Source organism: Pectinophora gossypiella, chromosome 3 (genome assembly GCF_024362695.1).
Source record: "Pectinophora gossypiella chromosome 3, ilPecGoss1.1, whole genome shotgun sequence".
Taxonomy (NCBI): domain Eukaryota; kingdom Metazoa; phylum Arthropoda; class Insecta; order Lepidoptera; family Gelechiidae; genus Pectinophora; species Pectinophora gossypiella.
Window position 1 is genome coordinate 14,271,931 of NC_065406.1, and position 23,068 is coordinate 14,294,998.

General features: G+C 37.7%; 1 protein-coding gene across 11 annotated transcripts in view; it reads right to left on the reverse strand.

Moving 5' to 3' along the window:
- Positions 1-2,166: 2,166 nt before the first annotated feature.
- LOC126382071 (anoctamin-1) overlaps positions 2,167-23,068 on the reverse strand; it is a 53,855-nt gene continuing 32,953 nt past the window's right edge. For 9 of the 11 annotated variants that reach the window (XM_050031776.1, XM_050031775.1, XM_050031773.1 and 6 more), the window contains 9 exons: positions 21,900-22,166; positions 18,896-19,099; positions 18,198-18,346; positions 17,402-17,487; positions 16,617-16,822; positions 15,706-15,869; positions 14,280-14,382; positions 12,412-12,637; positions 2,167-6,640 (listed from right to left, as the gene is read on the reverse strand). In XM_050031776.1, the coding sequence (XP_049887733.1) occupies positions 6,483-6,640; positions 12,412-12,637; positions 14,280-14,382; positions 15,706-15,869; positions 16,617-16,822; positions 17,402-17,487; positions 18,198-18,346; positions 18,896-19,099; positions 21,900-22,166 (1,563 nt within the window). In that variant the 3' untranslated portion in view covers positions 2,167-6,482. Of the gene's footprint in view, positions 6,641-12,348; positions 12,638-14,279; positions 14,383-15,705; positions 15,870-16,616; positions 16,823-17,401; positions 17,488-18,197; positions 18,347-18,895; positions 19,100-21,899; positions 22,167-23,068 lie in introns of all 11 variants that reach the window. The other 2 variants (XM_050031777.1, XM_050031778.1) reach the window with 2 other exon arrangements.

The following is a 23,068-nucleotide window of genomic DNA, read 5'->3' on the forward strand; positions in this document are numbered from 1 at the left end:
TAAAAACACACGATTGTTTTGGTTATATTTTACACTATAACCCTTTGCGTAGCATTTAACTGCAAAATTATAATGTTACATTATTTTATTTCCTAAAGATCGGAAAGATGAAAATAAGAAAAAATATTTTTCAATCAAAACTGCCTTTTTCCGACTGCCTGCTTTTGTTTTTCGTAACTCATCCTTCAGACGTGATAGACTCCACGTTGCTCCACATTTTATAGCAATTTATCACGAATTTTACCTGGACAGTATGGAGAACTGTCAAAATTTAGGAACATTCAACAGTGCTACCACCTACATTTGAGCTTCTAGTTATTATCCTCATTATAAAAATTTCGTAGTCTATGCACCTTTAGGCTCTGTATTCGAGCCTGTGGAGAGGGTAGCGTCACGTTTTGAGTGGCTTCTAACAACCAGCGCCATTTTACTTTATTTCATCATGAGTCCTAAAACACAGGGTATCCTAGTTTAGGCTCCAGCTTCAACAAATATTGTATTTTTGTATGTTTTTATGTATCCATGTGTTTTTGTAGAGGAAATAAAGATTTTACTTACTTGTTACAAAATGAAGACTAAAGTTAAACTAGGTTTAAAATCGCCGAATAAAATAAAAGCGCCCCGAGACATGTCAATAATTGACAAGTCATAATAATAGTTCTTTACAGAAGGCCGCCATTTGCCATGTACTTAATTAAGAGTCTTTTTGTAATTATTTCTTTTTTTATTTTGGTGCAATAAAGTGTATTTGTATTGTATTGTATAGTTCTTTACAGAATTTGCGACAGTAGCGCTGCGGTTGCTGGGCCTCTTTCGTGTCACGGGTCTCTATTTTATACCTAATTTTATTGTTAAGTATTTTTTTTTAATAAGACGGCTTGACATTATGTATTTTACCTATTAAAATTCATGGATTATTATAGATACGCGTGTACTATAGATTTAACGTTTCGCCACACTCCACACAGCTTCGAAAGCGCAGCCTAAGTAACGTATTATACCGAGCCAGAGTAAAAGGTCCTTTATTTTTTTGGACATTACTCTCTGGCGCCAGAAACACGATACTTACGTAAGAAAACTCGAGAAATTATATACGGGAGTTGCGAAGCGTACACGTTCACGTTCCTTTCTACCGAAGTACGTGAACATTCTGTTCGCGTTTTGTTATTTTTGAAGCATTTTTGTTTTGGTATGCGTTTATCCGTTTTCGCAATGAGTACATACTCATTGCGAAAACGGATACGTACACACACACATGTGTGTACGGTCACGAGTACTAATATATACAGGGTGTTAGTGACATCGTAACGAAAACTTTGAGGGGTGGTTCAGGCCATGATTCTGAGTTGATATCAAGTAGAAATTTCCGTCGCAAAAGTATGGATTGGAAAATAATTAAAAAGAAAAGAAAAATTTTCATGAATTATTTGACACGAAATTCCACTTGATATCAACTCAAAATCATGGTCTGAACCATCCCCCTCAGTATTCGTTACGGTGTCACTAACACCCATACCTACTTATATGGCTACCGTATGTTCTTGTACGGGGTGCAAGTGTCATCGTAACGAATACTGAGAGGGATGATTCATCTGATTATTCTGAGTTAATATCAAGTGGAATTTTCCATCGCAAAAGTATAGAATTGAAAATAATTTAAAAAAACTAAAAAAAAATCATGAATTTTGCGACGGAAAATTCCACTTGATTTTAACTCAGAATCATGGTCTGAATCAACCCCCTCAGTATTCGTTACGATGTCACTAACACCCAGTATATATATATACACTTTGAAACCATGTCACATTAACGTTTTTGACAAAGTAAACCGTAAGTCTCACTAAATGTCAAATATGACAGTGCGACAGGGTTCTAAAGTGGGTACATGTTATTGCTCATGACCGTACCTCACCAAGAAGTGGCAGAAAAAGTAGTGTAAAGCTAACCCAAAGACAACTCCCGTGTATAATTTATCTCAGTAAAAAAATCAATATACAAAAGGAATAAACGATTAAACACAGCACCGAAAATGTAGACTTAATATAAAAATTTTACTTAAACATCACATCAAGTTATCGTTCTTAGAACAACAATAAAAAGCGTAAAAAGGATTTTTAAAAAGCTCTCTTTTTTATTTTAGCTTCACTTGTCGAGTATTTCTTATTATTTTTTAAAATAATACTTTAATTTTATTTGATATTACATTTTTATTTGTAATTATAAAGCTTTGTTTGTTTAATTTGGGCAAATTACTCTTATTATAATATAAATACGATTAAATCCAACTATGCAAGGACCTACGTTAGCCATTTAATATTATAAGTAAGTATAATAACTTTCTAAACCTTCTACATCTCTACTGAACACCGCATATCAGCCATTTTCTTTATATTAACTTCCTCGTTAATAGCAAAGTATTCTTAAACGCAGAATATGTTTCAATAAATAACTTGTGTACAACTTTAAATATTCATCTCAAAATTGATATTGCGTCATCCACACTAACGCTAAGTGATATCCGTAAAAATTCAAGCAAATATTTTTTCTTACCTTTTTACCATGGTTTAAGAAAACCAGGTATGCTCAAATAACAGTTACTCATTGACTGGGTCACATATCACTGTTATCACGAAATCTCTGAAATTGCAAGTGTTAGGAGTCTCAAATTTAGCATGGGGGTTCCTTTTAGGTCTTAGACGCTCGCTAAGATGGGATTTTGCGAAATTCAACCTCTATATAGGTAAAAAGAGGTGTCAAAGTTATTATTTGGTTTTGGTTTAATACAAGACAATCAACCCGGCCCCAGGGGGGGACAGAGACGTCTTCTCTGTCCTCCACTGGGGCAATTCCTGTTCAGCGCGTCCTTGCCGCGGGGGTAGGCGCCTCTTACATCAGGAGGCCGGAGTGAGGATAGGGACCCAGACCTACTGGGTATAACGTAGATCCCTTGCCCAGGGATAAGAATGAAGACCTCAACGGTCGCAGAGGCGGAGATGGGAGCCATCGAACTTGAAACCTGGCAGAGGGCAGCAGTAACTGTCAGTACTATTCAGAGGCGGAGGACAGGACAGGAGTCCTAATACGGTTTTGAAATTGACTACTCTAGGCGCCAACCCACTCGCGTCAGACAGAGCACTGCGGAGCGAAAAGCAAGAGGAAAACCACTGCCCTATTTTTCCCTAAAAAAGTAGTATGGAGAATGAATGCTACACTGGCAAGAGCGTGGCTCTTAAATTAGTGATGAGTATCTCACGAATCATAGCATCTAATGTATAGATAGACCAGAGCAATTCTACTGTTATAAATAGTAAATTATTATAAAAGACAAACTATTTAAAATACAGCGTTAGTGTGAATACGCTTCATAAATAAAGTAGAAAATAGTCTAGATTTGTGCCTCTGATTTTCAATATATTACCTTTATGCATTATAAATATGTTTAACGATATGAGATTCTTTAATAAAGTCTCTTAATATGAGAAAATTGCACGAATATTTTGTTATAAATAATTATATACAACACTTGTTTAAAAATTAACGCCATCAATAAAAATAATAAACAAGCGGTGAACATGTGCTTAAGTATTTGACAGCTAAGCAAAATTTAACCCAATTGGGTAGTATCCTAGGTCAAAGATCAATTATGAAATACTGATTAATAAATAAAGACAGATCTAAAACTGACAATTTACTGTTTTCAGTAATTTATTTATGAATTTTAATCATAAAAACGTAATAATAAGTACGACATTTTATCACGTTTCTCTATGACGTCACAGGTTGCTTTTACATACAAATTGCATAGTAATTTCGTGTTTTGACGTTTAGTAGGTACATGAAACAGTAGGAGTAGGGCCCTGTGCTGGGAGGTTTTATGGCCACGTCTTTCCCTCAGCGATACAGCTTCCGATGTGGTAATAGTTTTACAGACAGTTACATAATACGTAATTTTATTTTTGACGCTCAAAAAGCGGTAACTATGTAAGCCAATTTTGAAGAATAAATATTTTTGTTTTTTTTTTTGTTTTTTTAATAAAAGTGTTGGAAACTAGCCTATTCTGTAGTAAAAGCTATTTTAATTTAAGAACGCAACTTTGCTTGACTGTCAAATGCTTATAAAAATGTTCACCGCTTGTTTATTTTTAATTGTTAAGGCGATGCGAGTTTAAACTTAACTGCAAGTGCGACGTATATAAATCTACTACGTCAAATGCTAACAATGATGTAATGTTTACGTCAAATGTTAACGTTCAATGACGTAAATACCGAATGTTACGCCTAAAGATTTCAATGTTCAGTTGATTTAAAAACCCAAACATGTGATACGATTAAGTTACTCTATGACGACCGATTGCCATAAACTATAAAAGTGAAGTGATATTTTTATTATATTTAAACAAACAGACTGTTTTTTTTTTTTTTAAGTTTATAACCTGGAAATAAGTCCTTTTAGCCGAACCAACGAAAACGAACAGTAATTCCCGTTTTCGTCACCTCCAAATATTTACGTTACGTTCATTCCGAATAACAACGCTGTCGAATTTCGCGGAAAAAACCTAATTTCTTTTGACAGCTTTAAAAATAGATCTCTCCTTCACTAACACTTAGCGCAAGAAAGAGATAGCTCTAGTTATAGAACTGTCACAACTAACGCTAGTTCAGTACAGCAATCAACGATGTTGACTTAAATCATACATTAATAGCTAAACAAACATGTTAGTAGATTATTTGTTTGGAACATCACTCCGTTAAGTACTTATCTAAAATGCTTTTGACAAGATTATTTCGTCGAGACAAATCAATAGTAAGGCTGGTCGCGCACTATGTAGACCACGATTACGGGTTACATAGACTAAGCATCTCAGTCTACCAACAGAACATAGACCATAAGACATAGCGAAAATTATGCAGTTGCCTATATTTTAGATACAGACTAACATTTCTTATAGCTTTGATACTTATGTAAAGATATAACGACGTTTGTCGTATATTTTGTAGTAATAATGCAAATATTCTGCAAACTTATAATAAACTTGTCCAAAAATTCGAGACTCGAATCGAGTTATGAAAACAGTCGACGAAGCAACAGGAAGGTTACTTTTTTCAGCATTCTTCAAACCAAATATGAAGCACAGCATCACACCTGCGGGCTTAGCACCGTACGCACGCGACTCTTACTCGCCGCGACAGAGATCATCTGTCTCTTTCTGTGCAGTACTGTGAGAGAGCGACGGGTGACGTATGTCGAGGCAAAAAAGAGTTGCGCGCTTACGGTGCTAAGCCCGCTGTTTCCCCGAAGAGGAATGGAGAGGTGTATATGACACCCACTCCACGCCAGGTGTGTTTAAGTCCCATGTAATAAGGTGCGTGCCTATTATTTAACCGTCAACAGATCCAGGAAACCGCGTGGTATCAATTATCTAAAATTCAAAAATGAAGTCAAACTCACAATTCGAATTCAGTGGTTTAAAACCCAAGCTGCAATTAGAAACCAAACTAAAATGATATGAAGTAATGCAAAGGTCTCAGTCTAAATCATGATATTAAAAGTTTACTTGTCGTAAAGTTAGATCTCTTAGGAGTTATTATTTTATCTTGTAATTATCATTTGTGCGGCTAAGTTTACGTGCAAACTTAACGTATTGGCAGTGGACTGTACAACAGTCGCATTTATAGAAGACATATGGACGGAATGTATCGTCCATTTTGGATTTATAAGACAGCAAATTTACAATTAAGTGGCAACATTAAACATAATCGGCCAATCAAGAGCCAGTGTTGCCAAATGTATTTTTAAAATTCTGCAATAATTGCTATGGATTATGAAATGGTTTGTAAATTATTATGACTGCCATAATTTATGGTTATATGTAAATAAATCAAGTCAAAGTTATTGGTCTCTTTAAAAATGCAGACCATTTGGCATGTGGTTGTAATCTTTAAATATTGTGAGCGTTTTGGAGTAGGTGTGAACTATGCATTTTTTATACATTTCTCTATAGAAATGAATCCTTTTCAATAGTTTTTGGAAAAATGAAAATGTGTAATAAAAAACTTACTTTAACAAGTAGCAAACTATAAAGTTTGCCAACGTAAAGTAAGTACTCGTCATATCTATAAACTTATAATGGAGTTAGTAATCTTCAGTTACTCTTCTCAGATTCCGAATTTACTCTTAGTTATCATAACTCCGAGGTGAACTTAAATAATTTCGTTCTAAACGGGAGCTAAGTTTGTTTTGTAAGCAGCAAATAGGTTGATAATGGCCATGATTTCTGCAAACACCTAATTTTATTTTAAGTAATACCAATCATTTTCTTTCCTTTTCGGCGGATAAGAAAATGATACGTTTAACTTACAATGGAATTAGATGGTGTCTGCAGGAATAAGCATCATAATTCAAAGACGCGGCCGAAGTTTAAGCGTGACTACAAGAATTTTTTTTTTTTTTTTTCAAAAAAAAAAGTTGCTCCATTATATCGTTAGACATGGGTAGGTCCAGGCTCTACATCTTCAGGTAATCCATTGGCGACGACGTGTGTGGTCGAGTCGCGGTAGTTAGCGTCCCCGTGGGCCGCGAGGTCAAAGTCCGACCCCGACAGCGACACCAGTTGGTTCAGGTTCGATTCCGCTGTGTCACCTGTTTCGGAAACATACGTTAGAAGACATACATGACACTGATGCTGATGCTGGCGAACAAAACGTTACTTTATTTTACTATAACAGCTCTAAAAATAGTGTTGTCCTTCTCTTACGATATATGCAAGAAGAGGATAGTACTAGTTTTAGAAATGTCAAACTTTATTAAAAACAAATGTCGCCAGAATAGGATCATTTTTTAGTTGTGACAATGAATTAACTATAATTGAAGTGGCTCGTAAAAACACAATAGATTTCAATCTAAAAAGATTTCAATCGATAATAATTTTAACGATGAGTTTGAAATACTTAAACTTTTTTAAGGCAAAACTTATATGGCTTTGAAATTTTTATTCTTTCAATGGGCTATAATTTGTGTAATAACTATATTAAATAGGTATATAGATAGCCAATAATGGCCAACTTGATGGCCTGAGAGTATAGGTATAGTCTTATAATTAAGTTTCAGTTAGGCTACCAGAAACCAAATAATGAAATAGGCTTGAAAATGACCTTTGTGAAATGTGTTATATTGTGTCTCACTCGTGATTCTACAAGCTCCGCGATTCAGTTCAAAAGAAGCTTTAATCAAATTGTTTGAAGCTTCCAAATTCGCTGCCTAACTACGTGAATGACGTGTATGGTGAAGCCAAACATTACTGCAGTATGTGGTGTGTTCTTAGTTCTCATACAAATAATTTGAACCTTAAGTGAAAGCTTTTAAAAGCGACTACATGAGTGAAACTTTGCTGTTAGATTCGGGGCCGATTTCTCAATAGTCAGATAGCGTCTATTCATAGAATAAAATGTTCCAAATTTGAATTTTTTCATACACAAGATTGCTATTCCATTGGTAAACTTAAAAAAATAAAATAAGCTATTTTTTTTAAGTTGCACAAGGAGCCATGTATCGTTCCATGTTAAGCATCTCTACTGGATGGTATATCTACCTAATGTCGATCATAGTATAAGAAAACCATGGTATAAGAAGACCAGGTATGCTCAATCCTATGACAAGCCGTCATTGCTAGCCCATTGATGACGTAAGTGTTACCATTCAAGTATCACCAACATTCCAAGGACGCGAATTTTATTATTGAAAATTAAGTAAATTACTGACTAATGTATTTAATTACTGATATTTTGTCACGTATACAAAAAAAACATTAAAACCGTTTACTAAAAATACAAAATTTCCTTGCAAAATAAATTAAAAACATTGGACGTGGGTAATTTATTTTTTACGAAATGACAACGCAGGGTCGGATGACTTTAGCTGGGCTAACCTTGAAAATGTTAGCTGTCAGTTTTGAGCATACTCGATATTCTTCGAAAGACGAAATACAATAACGTGGGTAGGCAAATCACGAGTCTTAAGTGGAAATGGGCGGGACACTTGGCTAGTCGAGAGAATGGTAGGTGAACAAGGGCCGTATGGTGGCCACGGGAAGGGAAAAGGTCAGTGGGCAGACCAGCGGCCCGGTGGTCGGGTGATATCGTTGAAATGGCGGGAAAATTGTGAGACCGGAAAGGATGGTGGTAAAGAGCTGGAGGCATATACCCAGCAGTGGGATGATGCGGGCAGATTGATTATGATTTATAAACAATTGGGTCGTGTACAGTCATGAGCAATATAATGTACCCACTTTAGGACTCTGTCGCACTAACTTATTTGACATGTAGCGAGACTTATAGTTCAATTTGTCAAAAAAGTTAATGTGACATGGTACCAAAGTGTATACCTATTAATGCTCGTGAACGTACTAGGTTCAAGATAAATTATGAAATTGTGATTACTAAACAAAGACGGATCTAAAACTAACGAAAAACATTTTCTTTTTTTCTATTTAACTCATTTATGAATTTCAATCAAGAAAAACGTAATATTAAGTTAGTGCTTTTTATACAAACTCCATAGTAATTTCGTGTTTTGACGTTTAGTAAAAAGTAACTGATTTTACTAATTGGAAACTACCCTATTCCTCCGTTTATTGAAAAATCGGCCTAGCATAGCAAAGAAAATGCTGTCAAGCTTAAAACAAATGTCAACAGTTTCAACTGTAAACTTATGAATCGGCTATTAAAAGCTTTTACTTGCATTCATGTAACCCTACATTAGTGACTCCCTGGCGAATTAGTGCATGCAGATTTCAAACATTGTTATATGCACGAATCCCTTGTTAATGTGTTATAAGCCTTTCAAACAAAACCATGCTCGGGGCCTAACCCAGAGACAAACATTTGAAACCGTTTCTACTTCTACAAAAGCTAGATCGTGAAATCGTAAGGTTCGGTGGCAAGTCGCTCACTTAATATCTGGCCTGCGGGCGAGTTTAGACTGTTTATATTTTTTTGTAGTCTACTCGTCTGAATGGTTTGACGAGACTGGGTCGGTTTACTCCCAACGAAGAATGAAGGGGTAATTTCGTAATTGTTGTTCCTAAAATTTTCTATGTGGGGAAATCATCAATTTATCCCTTCATTCGTCGTTCGATGTAAACAGATCTCCAGGTCACCAGTTTGGCGGCGAGGGGGTGCTGCCGCCAAAGGATGTTTTCGAGGTACCGAACAGAGCATAGTACCCCGCTAGCCACGTGTTGGTAGAGTGACTAGGGATCGACGATCCAACGGTGTCATGTTGGAAGTTGCATATATGCGCCCTGCTGTGTAAACTTCGATATCGCGTTTCACGATTGCTTGAAGACTGCATTATTGATGTGGCGCCATCTGTTGCATGTGGGCGGAACTAGCTGGCCAACTAGTTGGATCTGCCACAGACCCATTAAGGCGGGTTAACTACAAAAAAATATGTGTTAACTCGCCCTCAGGTCAAATATTAAATGGGCGATTTGCAACCTCATCCAAATCGCCTTAAGGTGATTTCATACCAACGAGTTACTTAATCCCGTGGTTTATAACTTAGCAATGGTTGAAATAGAAACGTTTCTGATAATTTGCCACTTGGCTAGGCCCTCAGTTAATTGTATTCTTTTGAAAACAACTCACACTCGACGAGCGCTCGAACCTGTCGACTTTCAAAGAGCCTTTTATTAACTAAGCTAAAAGCACATATTGATTGGCTAGTTCTTAAATCCAAATTAAAAATCTATATTAACATTTGATTTCAGTCTTTCTACACAATAAAGGACCACAGAACAGGAGGTCTAAAAAGGGCGCAATGAAGCAATTGAGCAGTATCCTAGGTCAAAGATAAATTATGAAATTCTGATTACTAAATAAAGACAGATCTAAAAGTGACAAAAACATTTTCTATTTAACTTATTTATGAATTTTAATATACACTAAATATAATCATAAGTGTAACATTTTGTCACGTTTTTCTATGACGTCACAGTGTGCTTTTTCATACAAAATCTAGTGTTTTGACTTTTAGTAAAAAGTAACTGATTTGACTAGTTGGACTAGTGTCCAACAATATTGCTTTTTAATAGGTGAATAGGCTAGTGCCTATTCACCTATTAAAAAGCAATATTGTTATTTGACATTTGTTGATATTGCGCAGTTACTATATGCGCAAATGTCTAACTATCGACAGTTAATCACTATTGATAATAATAAGAATAGTATCGATAGAATAGATACTATAATCAGTCGACATCCCATCTATTCTGTTCCTTTAATATATGTGTAGAACCAAAACAAAACCAATCAACAATGTGCTATGCACTTTTAGTTAAGAAAATACGCCGCATTGCAAGAAATTCAAAAAGTAAGAAATATTACCCGTACGAATTCACTACGCAACTCGCGTCAAGGCAGTTTGATACCAGCACGGTCTCTTGTCAATTCGGACGGGATATACCGACTGTGTTCATTTTATAATATATTTTTTTCTGTTACAAAGAACTCTAACCAATGTTATCAATATAACAAAAGTACCAATGTACAGTCGTGAGCAATATCATTTACCCACTTTGGAACCCTGTCGCACTATCATATTTGACATTTAATGAGATTTACGGTTTAATGTGTCAAAAAAGTTAATGTGACATGGTTTCAAAGTGTACACATATTATTACTCCTGACCGTACTTGACAGTAATAACACTTAACGTAACATAAGCTCACGACTATATCCCAATTGGGGTAGTCAGATGTACATCCATCGCAAGATGAACTAAGTACCCACACCTCACCGAGCTTTCTATTAGACCAACGTTATATTTGGTGAGCCGTATCGCCATCTATAATGGCCGACCCAACTGTGTCAGTGAAAATTACACTTGACATAAATTAATAACTCACCGATGTAATTCCGATATCGGGATTCGAACCGCTGTTCCACCCCACAGGATCACAGTGACTTTTGAGAGTAATAATTTATATAAATAATACATTTTCCATTCGTTTGAAGTTCTTGCAACGGACTGCTTAGACTGCATTGAGTATGTGTGATACAAGTCTTTAATTAAGTTTTAAGTTGTAAAATTCACTTCGGCTTTTTGTGGACATAAAAAGCGAATTATATAATTTGTACAAAGCTTTCTTTATTCGCGTGATATTACTCAAGCATTCTGTTTTATATCGTAGGGGATAGTACTACTTATTTTATAGCATTTTTCTTTTTTTTCTTCTTTTGATTAGCTTTTAACCTGTTTATGTACTATCACCGAGGACATTGCTTTCAAAGCAAAATAGCGACCCAAAACCTTTTTCAAAATTCTACGTTTTCTGTTGCATTATGTTTGCCATAGAATAAAGTTATATGTACACCACAGGAAGACATTAGAACAGTAGGATAAGATTTTTTGTCGGTTATGTTTACACTATGTCTTCCATTGAATGAGTCTATATCCAATTGAAGACTGAACCTAAACAATTTAGCTAGAAAAATCTGGTTATACATACAACATCCAAAACAAACATAATGAACAAAAATTTATATGTTAATCTATACACTACAGAACTTCGAGATATGGGGTAAAATCATGATATCAAATATGACTTCAAACTTGTATGAATTTCATCTCAATCCATATCACTCCTGTCAAGTATCAAGACACACACAACACAGTCTTTTCACGTTCTTTGTTTACTGGTTTGAAATATCAAAATCACTTAAACACGAATCAATCTTTAAAAATATTCCTTAATTCATTGTCTCTTCAAAGCGAAGACTTTCTCATGATAATATCAATAACAGGATAAAAAAAAAATTGATGCATCTTTCTAAACCGTACGACATAGACGAGTTAGAGCTATAAAACTTCCAAATTGTCATATAAAGGGGTTAAAAAGGCCACATTGAATCAACTAATTGAAAAAATAAATATCGGTATTTGACATTTGATAACATTGCGCACTTACTTTTATGTATGTGCAAATGTCAAATAGCAATATTGCATTTTTAAGTGAGTTGCTTCAATGTGGCCTTTTTAATCCCCCCCCCCTTTCCCCTCCCCTTCACTATTGTTTATTATTCAAAGAAGCCTTTGCCGACAAACTAACACAGACTCCCCTAACATTCCTGACATTTCAAAAACCACAATTAAAACACATAATAACGGGTTCTTACCACGTTTAAAGTCTGGAGTCTCATATCCCGACTTTAAACGCGGTAAGAACCCGTTATTATGTGTTTTAATTATGATAATAACCGCGTAAACTTAAAACAATTTCAAAAACCAGTGAACGAAAAACGCTGTTAGTAAAAACAAAAGATAGAAGAAGCATCAGCGAGATACGCTACCATTACCGCGTGTTAGCTATACGGGCGTTGAGTGTGCGGGGGGCCCTTGGCATACATCCGGACCTTGGCTGAGGAGTCTTGCTTGATTCAGCTCACGGCTCTCTCGAACGGTCTCGGGGTCCGGCGTCAGGTCTCGGCCGAGCGACCGGCTGGCCTGCGACCTTGCTCGAGTCTCTTCTAAGATAAAGCTGTTGATGACGTAAGCCTCGCGACGGATCCTGTCGCGCAGCTCGCCCGACATGTCAGGAATGGCCCACTTTACGATTATCATCACTAGGGCTACCACGTTCTGTGAAGGAAGTTAACGCTTACAATGTTGGTACACAGATCTATAACGAAAAACAATCATTCTTATCTTCCCCTTAGCATTATCCCGATTTCACAGACTCCGCTTATCTAACTGTTTGAGCTTCCAACCTGCGAAAGGAAAACCAGGCCAATACAGGCTGGTATTGGGTTGGTCACATACCTCCCAAAACGCATTTCTCGGGAATGTGGGTTTCCTCACGATGTTTTCCTTCACCGCTGAGCAAGTGATAATCATTTATGATCCAAACATGAATTCGAAAACAAATTCGACAATAATTGGTTTAGGCCTGTGGTGGATTCGACCCAGCGACCCCAAAGTGAGAGACAAGTATAAGCTTGTGAGAAGCTGCAGTAGTTTAGGCGGATGAGACGTCCGTTACGTAATAAATGACAATTCAAAGTGTAACTATGTTACCTACTGTATAAAGATACTTTTAAATTTGAATAGGGTATTTGACTGGATCAAAGATAAATTATAAAATGCTAATCTAGAAAAAGAAGCCAGTCTAAAACGATCAAAAATCAATCTCATTTTACTTTTCGACTTATTTTCGAATTTTATTTATGAATTAAGTAACAATAAGTACGGCGATTGACCGCTTTTATTGATGACGTCACAGGACAGTATTTCCATACAAAGTCCAAAGAAAACTTTCCTTTTGACGTTTCGTAAAGTGTCTCATTTGACTAGATTGTCAAGTTGCCTATTTTACCCTGCCGCTATGGAGGTGTTTTGTGAGTAGAAGAACTTACCCGTTCTCGTGATGGTCATTCTACTTCACTACTACAATTATTGCATAATTATTACTAACTAGCTTTTAAATATATTCACTTTTAAAACACATAATAACGGGTTCTACCGCTTTTAAATCAGGGATATGAGCTCCCTATACACGTTATTATGTGTTTTAATTATGATAATAACCGCGTAACAGCCTCCGTGGTCTAGTGGTTACAGCGTTAGGCTCACGATCTGGAGGTCCGGGTTCGATTCCCGATGGGGACATTGTCGAAATCACTTTGTGAGACTGTCCTTTGTTTGGTAAGGACTTTCAGGCTTGAATCACCTGATTGTCCGAAAAAGTAAGATGATTCCGTGCTTCAGAGGGCACGTTAAGCCGTTGGTCCCGGCTATTAGCCGTAAAAACACCTCCACCAACCCGCATTGGAGCAGCGTGGTGGAGTATGCTCCATACCCCCTCCGGTTGATTGAGGGGAGGCCTGTGCCCAGCAGTGGGACGTATATAGCTGTTTATGTTATGTAATAACCGCGTAAACCTAAAACAATGTATAGCCAATGAGGAGCTCGGTGGCGCAGCGGTAAACGCGCTCGGTCTGCGATTGTTGAAGTTAAGCAACATTCGCAAAGGCCGGTCATAGGATGGGTGACACCAAAAAAAAAAAGTTTTTATCTCGAGCTCCTCCGTGCTTCGGAAGGCACGTTAAGCCGTTGGTCCCGGCTGCGTTAGCAGTCGGTAATAACCATCAATCCGCACTGGGCCCGCGTGATGGTCTAAGGCCCGATCTCCCTATCCATCCATAGGGAAGGCCCGTGCCCCAGCAGTGGGGACGTTAATGGGCTGATGATGATGATGAATTTAAAAGGAGAAAGGGCGTCGTACCTCGAAGACGACGACGAAGGCCAGCCTGGCTCCCATCACGTGCCAGTACCAGTCGCTGCGCCGGTAGTCCTCGCCCTGCTTGTTGTACCAGTAGCCGGGATAACTGTCGACAATTGGGTCGTGTACTAGGTTTAAGATAAATTATGAAACTCTGATTACTAAATAAAGACACATCAAAAAGTAACAAAAAAAAAAAACTTCATTTTGTCAATTTAACTTATTTATGAATTTTAAATAAGAAAAACGTAATAATAAGTCTTGTCATTTTATCACACTTTTCTATGACGTCACATTGTGCTATTTCAAACAAATTCCATAGTAGTTTCGTGTTTTGACGTTTAGTAAAAAGTAACTGATTTGACTAGTTGGAAACTAGCCTATACAAGGAACAAAAATTAAATTGCTATCCAAAATTCTAGGATAAGTAAATGAAGGACTTTCCAATCGACGTTCCCCAAAAACACGATAGATGGCGTTGTTAAGTTTTTTCTTCGTTTAAACTTCTAATTTCATGGATAACAGACCTTATATCTTTGTTTTCCCTCTCTCTCCCCCTCTGCACCGGTTCCCAGGTGGCATAGCCGGACTGCATTGTGTGACGGATGCGGCAGAGACTTGGTTAGGGGAGCTCAAGCTGGATATATGATCCACGCAGGATATTTTATTTTTGTTTGCCATACGCAATAATAATAATCTTTGTTTTTGGGTATAAATGATGATCCTTTTTATTACACCCAGGCACAATTACAACTTCCACCCATTATAATTCTGATAAAAATAAAATGAAGCAATATAGGTAGCAACATCATTCTATACATAATGTGAGACAAATAGTTTTATATAATGCTTCTGTCATTACATTACATTTTTGAATAATTATGTATCCCAGCAATAAGAAAATAGTTAACTATCACGTTAAAATTGAACAACGCCATCTATCGGGTGTTTGGGGAACGTCGGTAGGAGAGTCCCTAATTAAATTCATCTTTTTTGGGGTTATGTATACGTTTTTACAATAAAATACCATACAGTATTTTGAATTTGCCAGAAAATAAATTAAAAGCCCGTGTGAAGCTTACTTTATGAAAAAAAGCGTTTCATAACGATTACCTATATGATAAAATAGCCTGGTATTAAATGTGTTTTGAAGTAAGTGTTATACTATAGACATCTGCCTACCCCTTCAGGGATAGTGGCGTGATGCTATATTATGTTATGATCTGGGAAGGATTTCAACCACAAGAAGAAGTACCTACATCTCACAGAATTTAAACGTACAAAGAATTACGCACAAATATTACAGGTATTTTTATTACAGAATCCGGAAGTGGGGTACTGTAGACCTCTGCCTACCCCTTCAGGGATAGTGGCGTGATGCCAAATTATGTCATAATCTGGAAAGGATGTCGTCACGTCGCAACCATACCTGCACAGAGTCTGGTTGTAAGTGGTATGCAGCGGCCTGTACGGCTCGATGACCGTTGTGTTGAACTCGGCCAGCGTGAAGTCCACGTAGCTGTCCATGGAGCCGTGCTCAAACATGTACACCAGCCGCGGGATGAACTCCGACGTGAATGCTATTATGAAGCCCTGGGAACAAAACCCTATCGTGTGAGTTGTGAAATCCCCGCCGGCGTGGTCGACGATTTCCCTCATTCAGCGCTTATCGCTATCGACCCACTAGGGTCGATTAATTCTTTCAAATATTTTTCCTTTCAGACGACGCCCTGAGCCGAGGTTCGCGCCCAACTGGGCACCCTCAGGCCTGTTGTCTTAAACGTTGTACCGGGTGAGAGCCTTCAGCGCTCCCCATTTGTCCGGCCAAGTAGTTAATGCCATCTGCGGCAAATCTACAATAAGTTACGTCAAAAAAAAAAAAAGAGTTGTGAAATGTATTATATATTATATTACCATCCTAAAAAACTATTTCTTTTTTCTATTTAGTTTTAACGTTATGTAAATAGTATCTCATTTGACTAGGTCAAGTAGTCTATTCCGTGGTGTTCAGACCATGATTCTGTCGCAAAAGAAGGAACGGAAAATTTAAAAAACACTAAAATTTTTATGAATTTTCCGGCAAGAAATTCCACTTGATATCAACTCAGAATCATAGTCTCAATCATCCCCATCAGTATTTGTTACGATGTCACTAACACCCTATCTACTTGCATGCCTACTTGTATGTATGTACTTGTCATCCATCGCAAAAATATAGAATTGAAAATAAATAAATAATGTAAAAAAAACATGAATTTTATTATATTAACTCAGAATCATGGTCTGAATCATCCCCCTCAGTATTCGTTACGATGTCACTAAAACCCTGTATAGACTCACGTTGGTAATGATGCTAAGCTTGCCGATAGAGTCGAGTATGCGATACCAGACGCCAATATCGTTGACTCGCTGCGGCACAGGCCGCCGGTAGCAACGGAGGAACTTCTTAGCGTCCAGTCGCATCTCTAGTACGTTGTTGACCAGAGCAAACAGCGGCGCCAGGGGGAATGCCGCTACGAAGATTGTCACGAAGCCGTATTGAAGCACTGGAAGAAAGGAAGGGTACTTAGGATGTACGGTCACAAGTACTAACATGTATACACTTTGCAACCATGTCACATTAACATTTCTGACAATTTAAACCGTAAGCCTCATTAAATGTCAAATATGATAGTGTGACAGGGTTCTAAAGTGGGTACATGATATTACTCATGACTGTATGTAACTTACCCACAAAAGACAATACTCAAAATGCATGGACGAAAAACCCAAAATCGAATTCCGCGGATCAATGAGGGATTTCCAGCTTAAGTTCTTTAAAAATTACATAGATGTCGCTGTTCAGTTTAGGAAGTTGTATTGGTATAAACTATAGCTTTTTTATTGTGTTCGTCCATTAAACCATAGCCTAAAATGAATCATAGTAAAAAAACTAGTTTAAACGGCTCTTTCTCGCCGCGACAGAGATCATCTGTCTCTTTCTGTGCAGTACTGTGAGAGAGTGACGGGTGACGTATGTTGAGGCGAGAGTCGCGCGCTTACGGTGCTAAAAAAATTGAAATGGATAAGATGTCCCCGCATAAGTATGTATCGCATAAGTATATAGTCTCTAGTCAATTACTCACCCATTTCTAAATATTCAGGAAACAACCCCATGTGTCCGAAATCGACTAGCTTGAAATCTTTCACCCATTGCAAGGTACTCTTAATTCTGCAAAAAAAATCTATAGACAGGATACACATATAGGTAACACGGACGCGCCAAAAATGGGCTTTAACTGGTGAAAGAGTCATACAAGCCCGTTTATGTCAGTCTATGTAGACAAAAATTCGAAGCGTCTATTTGTATTCGCGCTGTGGCGTAACCTATGCCGCCGGGCAGGGAAAAATACGTATCTTCTTCTAATCCTTTTATCTCCTGTTAGGTTGCAAGGCTCGAATAACATATATCCACTCCTTGCGATCTTTTTAGCCTCGGTAGCTTGCTCCCATGATACGCAGGGCTAACATGCACAAAGTGATAAAATTATCGATCAATTCAATAAATTTTGTACAAATCAATTAGTTTGTTTTTTTATTTCTCTAACATGCGTGGCAAGTGATTTTGTTCGTATTTTGACATATTACCACCACGATTGGTGCTAATATAACGACATAATTGTATTGTTAGAATCGATAAAATGTTAGCCCTACTGGTCTCTTGTTTAGAGTTAAAAAAATAATTTACCCTTGACCCCCGCACCGGCATGCGCACAAACACACACCCTTACACACACACACACGCGCGCACGCGCACGCCCACGCCCACGCGCACGCGCACGCGCACACACACACACACACACACACACACACACACGCACACCCACACATACATATTTATGCTTTCACTACATTTTCTTGTAAATATAATCTTTTTCTTACTTGTTTTTCCTGCCGATGGTGCGTATGATGTTCCACCACTTGAGCAGGTATGGCATCATCATCTCCACGATGGTGTTCATGAATTGCTTGCCGATCATTATGATGGCTAGTTGGATGGACAGCTCGAGGAGGCAGCCGCCGGGCGCGCACTGGGGTGAAAGGTAGAACATAACATAAGACTATTGGGATAGTAATATACGTGATGTTAGTAAAACCGTAACGAATACAGATAGCAGCAAAAGTATGCCAGCCGTTGTACCACAGAACCACAGTGACTTTCGATATAAAATAATAAATAATACGATGTATAAAACGGCAACCCTCTGCTCGACACCAGCGGGGTTACCCCCTAGTTTATGGTTCCCCCCCCTTACCCTTCAATCGTATGCAATCGTATGGGCGTCAGACCTCACACACACAAATGCGCGTGTAAGATAACGTCAATGGGGATTCGCAAGCCTCCCGTTGACGAGTAAACAGCTCTTCTATAGTGCTCCCACTTCGAAAAATCGAAAAAAAATAGTAAATCTTGTCCGATTTTCACGAAACAAAGGTCAAAGTGTGTGTCTCAGTGAGATCTACGCAGTGAAATAGTGAGTGACAAGTACAGGTTTTCGTATGGTATGGTGTATGGTGAGGTGTTTTGTATGAAGTGTCCGGGATGCGTTTTTAACAGAAGAAAAAAAAATATCTCTCACCTCTTCTTGTCTATGTCCAAACAGGCGCACGTAGTCCCCCGGCCGCCCTACAAACTTGCCCTTAAAGAAGGCGATGTAGAATATCGACGCGTAGTAGTTGACGAACTGCAGTAGATATATCTTCAGTGTGAGCGAGTCGTCGAACTCTGTCTGTGTGCGCAGGAGTTCCTTCTCCGTCAGCCATTCCGCTAGGTATTGGTATATCTGAAAATGATGAAACAATATAACATATAAGCTTACGACTATATACAAATTGGGGTAGCCGTAGATACCCATCGCAAGACACCCTGAGTACCCCATCTCACCGAGCTGTCTGTTAAACCAACGTCATAGGTTTAATTTGTACATAATTTGTACATAAACAGCCTATATACGTCCCACTGCTGGGCACAGGCCTCCCCTCAATCAACCGGAGGGGGTTATGGAGGGGTTATGTAGGTTTAATTTGTAAACTAACTTAGTAGTTATGTAAGTTTTTGTTACTAACCCGATAACCCGACCCGATCCGATTTTTGTCGATCTTATGTTGACCGAATAAATATTTTCTGTTTTTTTTTTTTAATAGGTGGTGAGCCGCCTATGATGGTCGAGCTAACTGTGGAAGTGCAAACTGCACTTAAGATAAATTGATCATTGCTGCAAGTCCGGTACCGAAGTCCGAACTTTCCCTCCTTGTTTCAGAAACAATCCGGTGTACTAACTCCTAATCATCATCATCATCATTGGCCACAACATCTTGACAGATGATGGTAACAGTGGCTGTGTAGCTGTCATGTTTTGCTGCAGGATCTCTGACTTATCTAACTGCCTAAAACATGTAAATCCCGCTTATGCCACACCCCGGACACTTCATACAAAAACTCATTCTTACCGTGTGCCACCTAACGCTTAAGTGAGAGCGAGATAGAATATCCGCGCGCACTCTCTTATTCCTTAGCGGCTTAGACTCAGGGGGTGAGATAAGTCTAGCCCGGCGCCATTCGAATCTCATCTCCTGCACTCGCTCAATCACTTGTAAGGGAGCACATAGATACGTCCAAAGTAGATAAACTAACATTTACACACGTGAGTCCTAGGGACGTCTTAAGAGCTTTTAAATCTTTAGAAATCAAAAAGACTGCAGATCTTCATGGTCTCTCTGTTAAAGTCATTAACTCCGTGATTGATTGCATAGCTCCCTATCTATCATGTATATTTAATAAATGTGTAGACAATGGTGTGTTTCCAGATTTAATGAAGCACAGTAAAGTCATTCCATTGTTTAAAGCTGGTAGTACTTCTGACCCTACTAATTTTAGACCAATATCTATACTACCCACGCTTAGTAAAATATTTGAAAAAATTTTATTACTGCAATTACTTCAACATTTCAATTTAAACAATTTAATGTCTAATAAACAATTTGGTTTCACAAAGGGTCGCTCAACAACCGATGCTGGTGTTGAGTTAATAAATCATGTTTTTCAGGCTTGGGAGGAGTCCAAAGATGCTATTGGTGTCTTTTGCGACCTTTCCAAAGCCTTCGATTGCGTTTGTCATGATATCTTGATCGCGAAACTTCGTCACTATGGAATAACTGATAATGCCATCGCTCTTTTGGAGTCATACCTTAGTGGCCGCGTTCAGAGGGTTGATGTGCATGGCTCCAGATCGTGTGGATCTAACGTCACTATAGGCGTCCCGCAGGGCTCAATTCTAGGTCCATTTCTATTCCTAGTTTACATAAACGACCTACCTAGTCTTGTAAAACATGAGGTGGTGCTGTTTGCAGATGATACCTCCTTACTTTTTAAAGTAAAGAGACGACAAGATTCCTTTGACGATGTAAACAACGCCATTTCAGAGGTAGTGGATTGGTTTACTGTAAACAACCTGCTACTTAATGAAAATAAAACAAAATATGTTTATTTTACGTTATCGAATGTTAGTAGGCCCCTCGATTCTATTATTGTAAAAAATAAGGAATTGGACCTCACGGATACTGCTGTATTTTTGGGAATTACTTTGGACGCTAAGTTGCAATGGAGTCCTCATATTGATAAGTTGTCCAAAAGGCTCAGCTCAGCAGCATTCGCGGTCAAAAAAATTCGTTTAATAACCGATGTAGAAACCGCGCGATTAGTTTATTTTGCCTACTTCCACAGTCTAATGTCGTACGGCATCTTGCTGTGGGGTCATGCTGCAGATATGAACAGCATTTTTGTTCTGCAAAAGCGAGCCATTCGGGCGATTTACAAATTGGGACCCAAGATGTCACTTAGAAATAAATTTAAAGAAATTAATATTTTAACTTTGGCATCACAATATATCTTTGAAAACTTAATATATGTAAAAAAACATATAGGATTATTTGCAAAAAATAGCGATCGGCACATTGTTAATACCAGAAACAAAAATAAACTTGCTTTACAAGTCAGTCGATTACATAAGATTACTAAATCTTTTAAGGGGCAATGTATACGTTTTTACAATAAGATTCCCATTGACATTCAGAATTTGCCTTTCAACTGTTTTAAGACAGTAGTTAAACAAAAACTTTACAAAAAAGGTTATTATAAAGTTAGTGATTATTTAGAAGATATGAATGCATGGGATTAACTGTCTGAGAACTGATATTAGGCAGCTAAATTACTCAATTGTATACCAATATTTTATGTTTTATGTTTATTTTTATTTTTTTAAAGAACGTCTAGGGCCCTGTGCCGAGGTTTTTCTTGCAGCTTCTTTTCCCCGGCTATACAGGTTGTGAGAAGCTGCAGTAGTTTTAGGCGGATGAGACGTTCGTTATGTAAAATTGACGATTCAAAGTGTAACTATGTTACCTACTGAATAAAGATATTTTTGAATTTGAAAAAAAAAAATTTGAATTTTGTGGGGCGGAGAGTTACCGTCCCATACGCAGTATTATTCTTTATTAAAATCTGGTACAAAACCCCATTATCGCGACATGTCTACTTAATTCGCACGGGTAGTACACCAAATAACAAAAGAAATATATACTTACATAGTTAAATATAAAGATGAACACTAGATTGATCCCAGCAGCGGTGGCCGAGGTAAACAAAATAGGGTTGGTAGTCAACAGCTTGTTGTCATTCTGGCGCAGTATACTGGCCCCTAGTAGCGACATGCGGTATAGGACCACTCCAAGGACGGTGGCGAGCGCTAGTAGAACCAGCAGCGCTACTACGCTGAAAGACATGAGGGCTGCTGGTAGACGCATGCGCCAGAAAGGGACCATCGGTTCTCTTTCACCTGTTACTACGTTGAGCTGGAACAAAGGAAATTTACATATAGGGTGTTAGTATGTGTCTACACTCAGGGGGATCCCCTGTCTGGGAGACATAAGAGTGATGCAGAGAATTAGATCTGGATTTGTTCTACTGAATTATGCTGAAAACAGAATTTGTTCCGTTAAAAAACGGAAATACAAAGTTTTCTAACCGACCTCCAGCCAGCGGGATATTTCCCAAAGTTAAGTCAGATGAAGTATAAATTGGTATTAACTTTTAGATCTGTATTTATTCTGTTCAACAAAACAAAAAAAATACTTCTGGCATCCTTACTTCAGCTACAATCAAGCTGCAATGAAACCTCCAGTCAGCGGACTTTTTCTCTCAATGACATTCTTTTGTAACTTTTACACTAAAATAATAAAAAATAACCTATTTACGACTATAATTTCACTTAAATTACCTATTCGTACATCTAGTGCTTAAATTAAGAAGTATAGAATTTGAAAGATATTATGTGAGTTGAATAAAAAAAAAATCTATGTATCAGGTACAAATTGAAGCTGTGAGAGAAAAAGTCCGCTGACTGGAGGTTTCATTGCAGCTTGATTGTAGCTGAAGTAAGGACGTCAGAAGTAGTTTTTTTTGTTTTGTTGAACAGAATAAATACAGATCTAAAAGTTAATACCAATTTATACTTCATCAGACTTAACTTTGGGAAATATCCCGCTGACTGGAGGTTTCATTGCAGCTTGATTGTAGCTGAAGTAAGGATGTCAGAAGTATTTTTTTGTTTTGTTGAACAGAATAAATACAGATCTAAAAGTTAATACCAATTTATACTTCATCCATCAGACTTAACTTTGGGAAATATCCCGCTGACTGGAGGTTTCATTGCAGCTTGATTGTAGCTGAAGTAAGGATGTCAGAAGTATTTTTT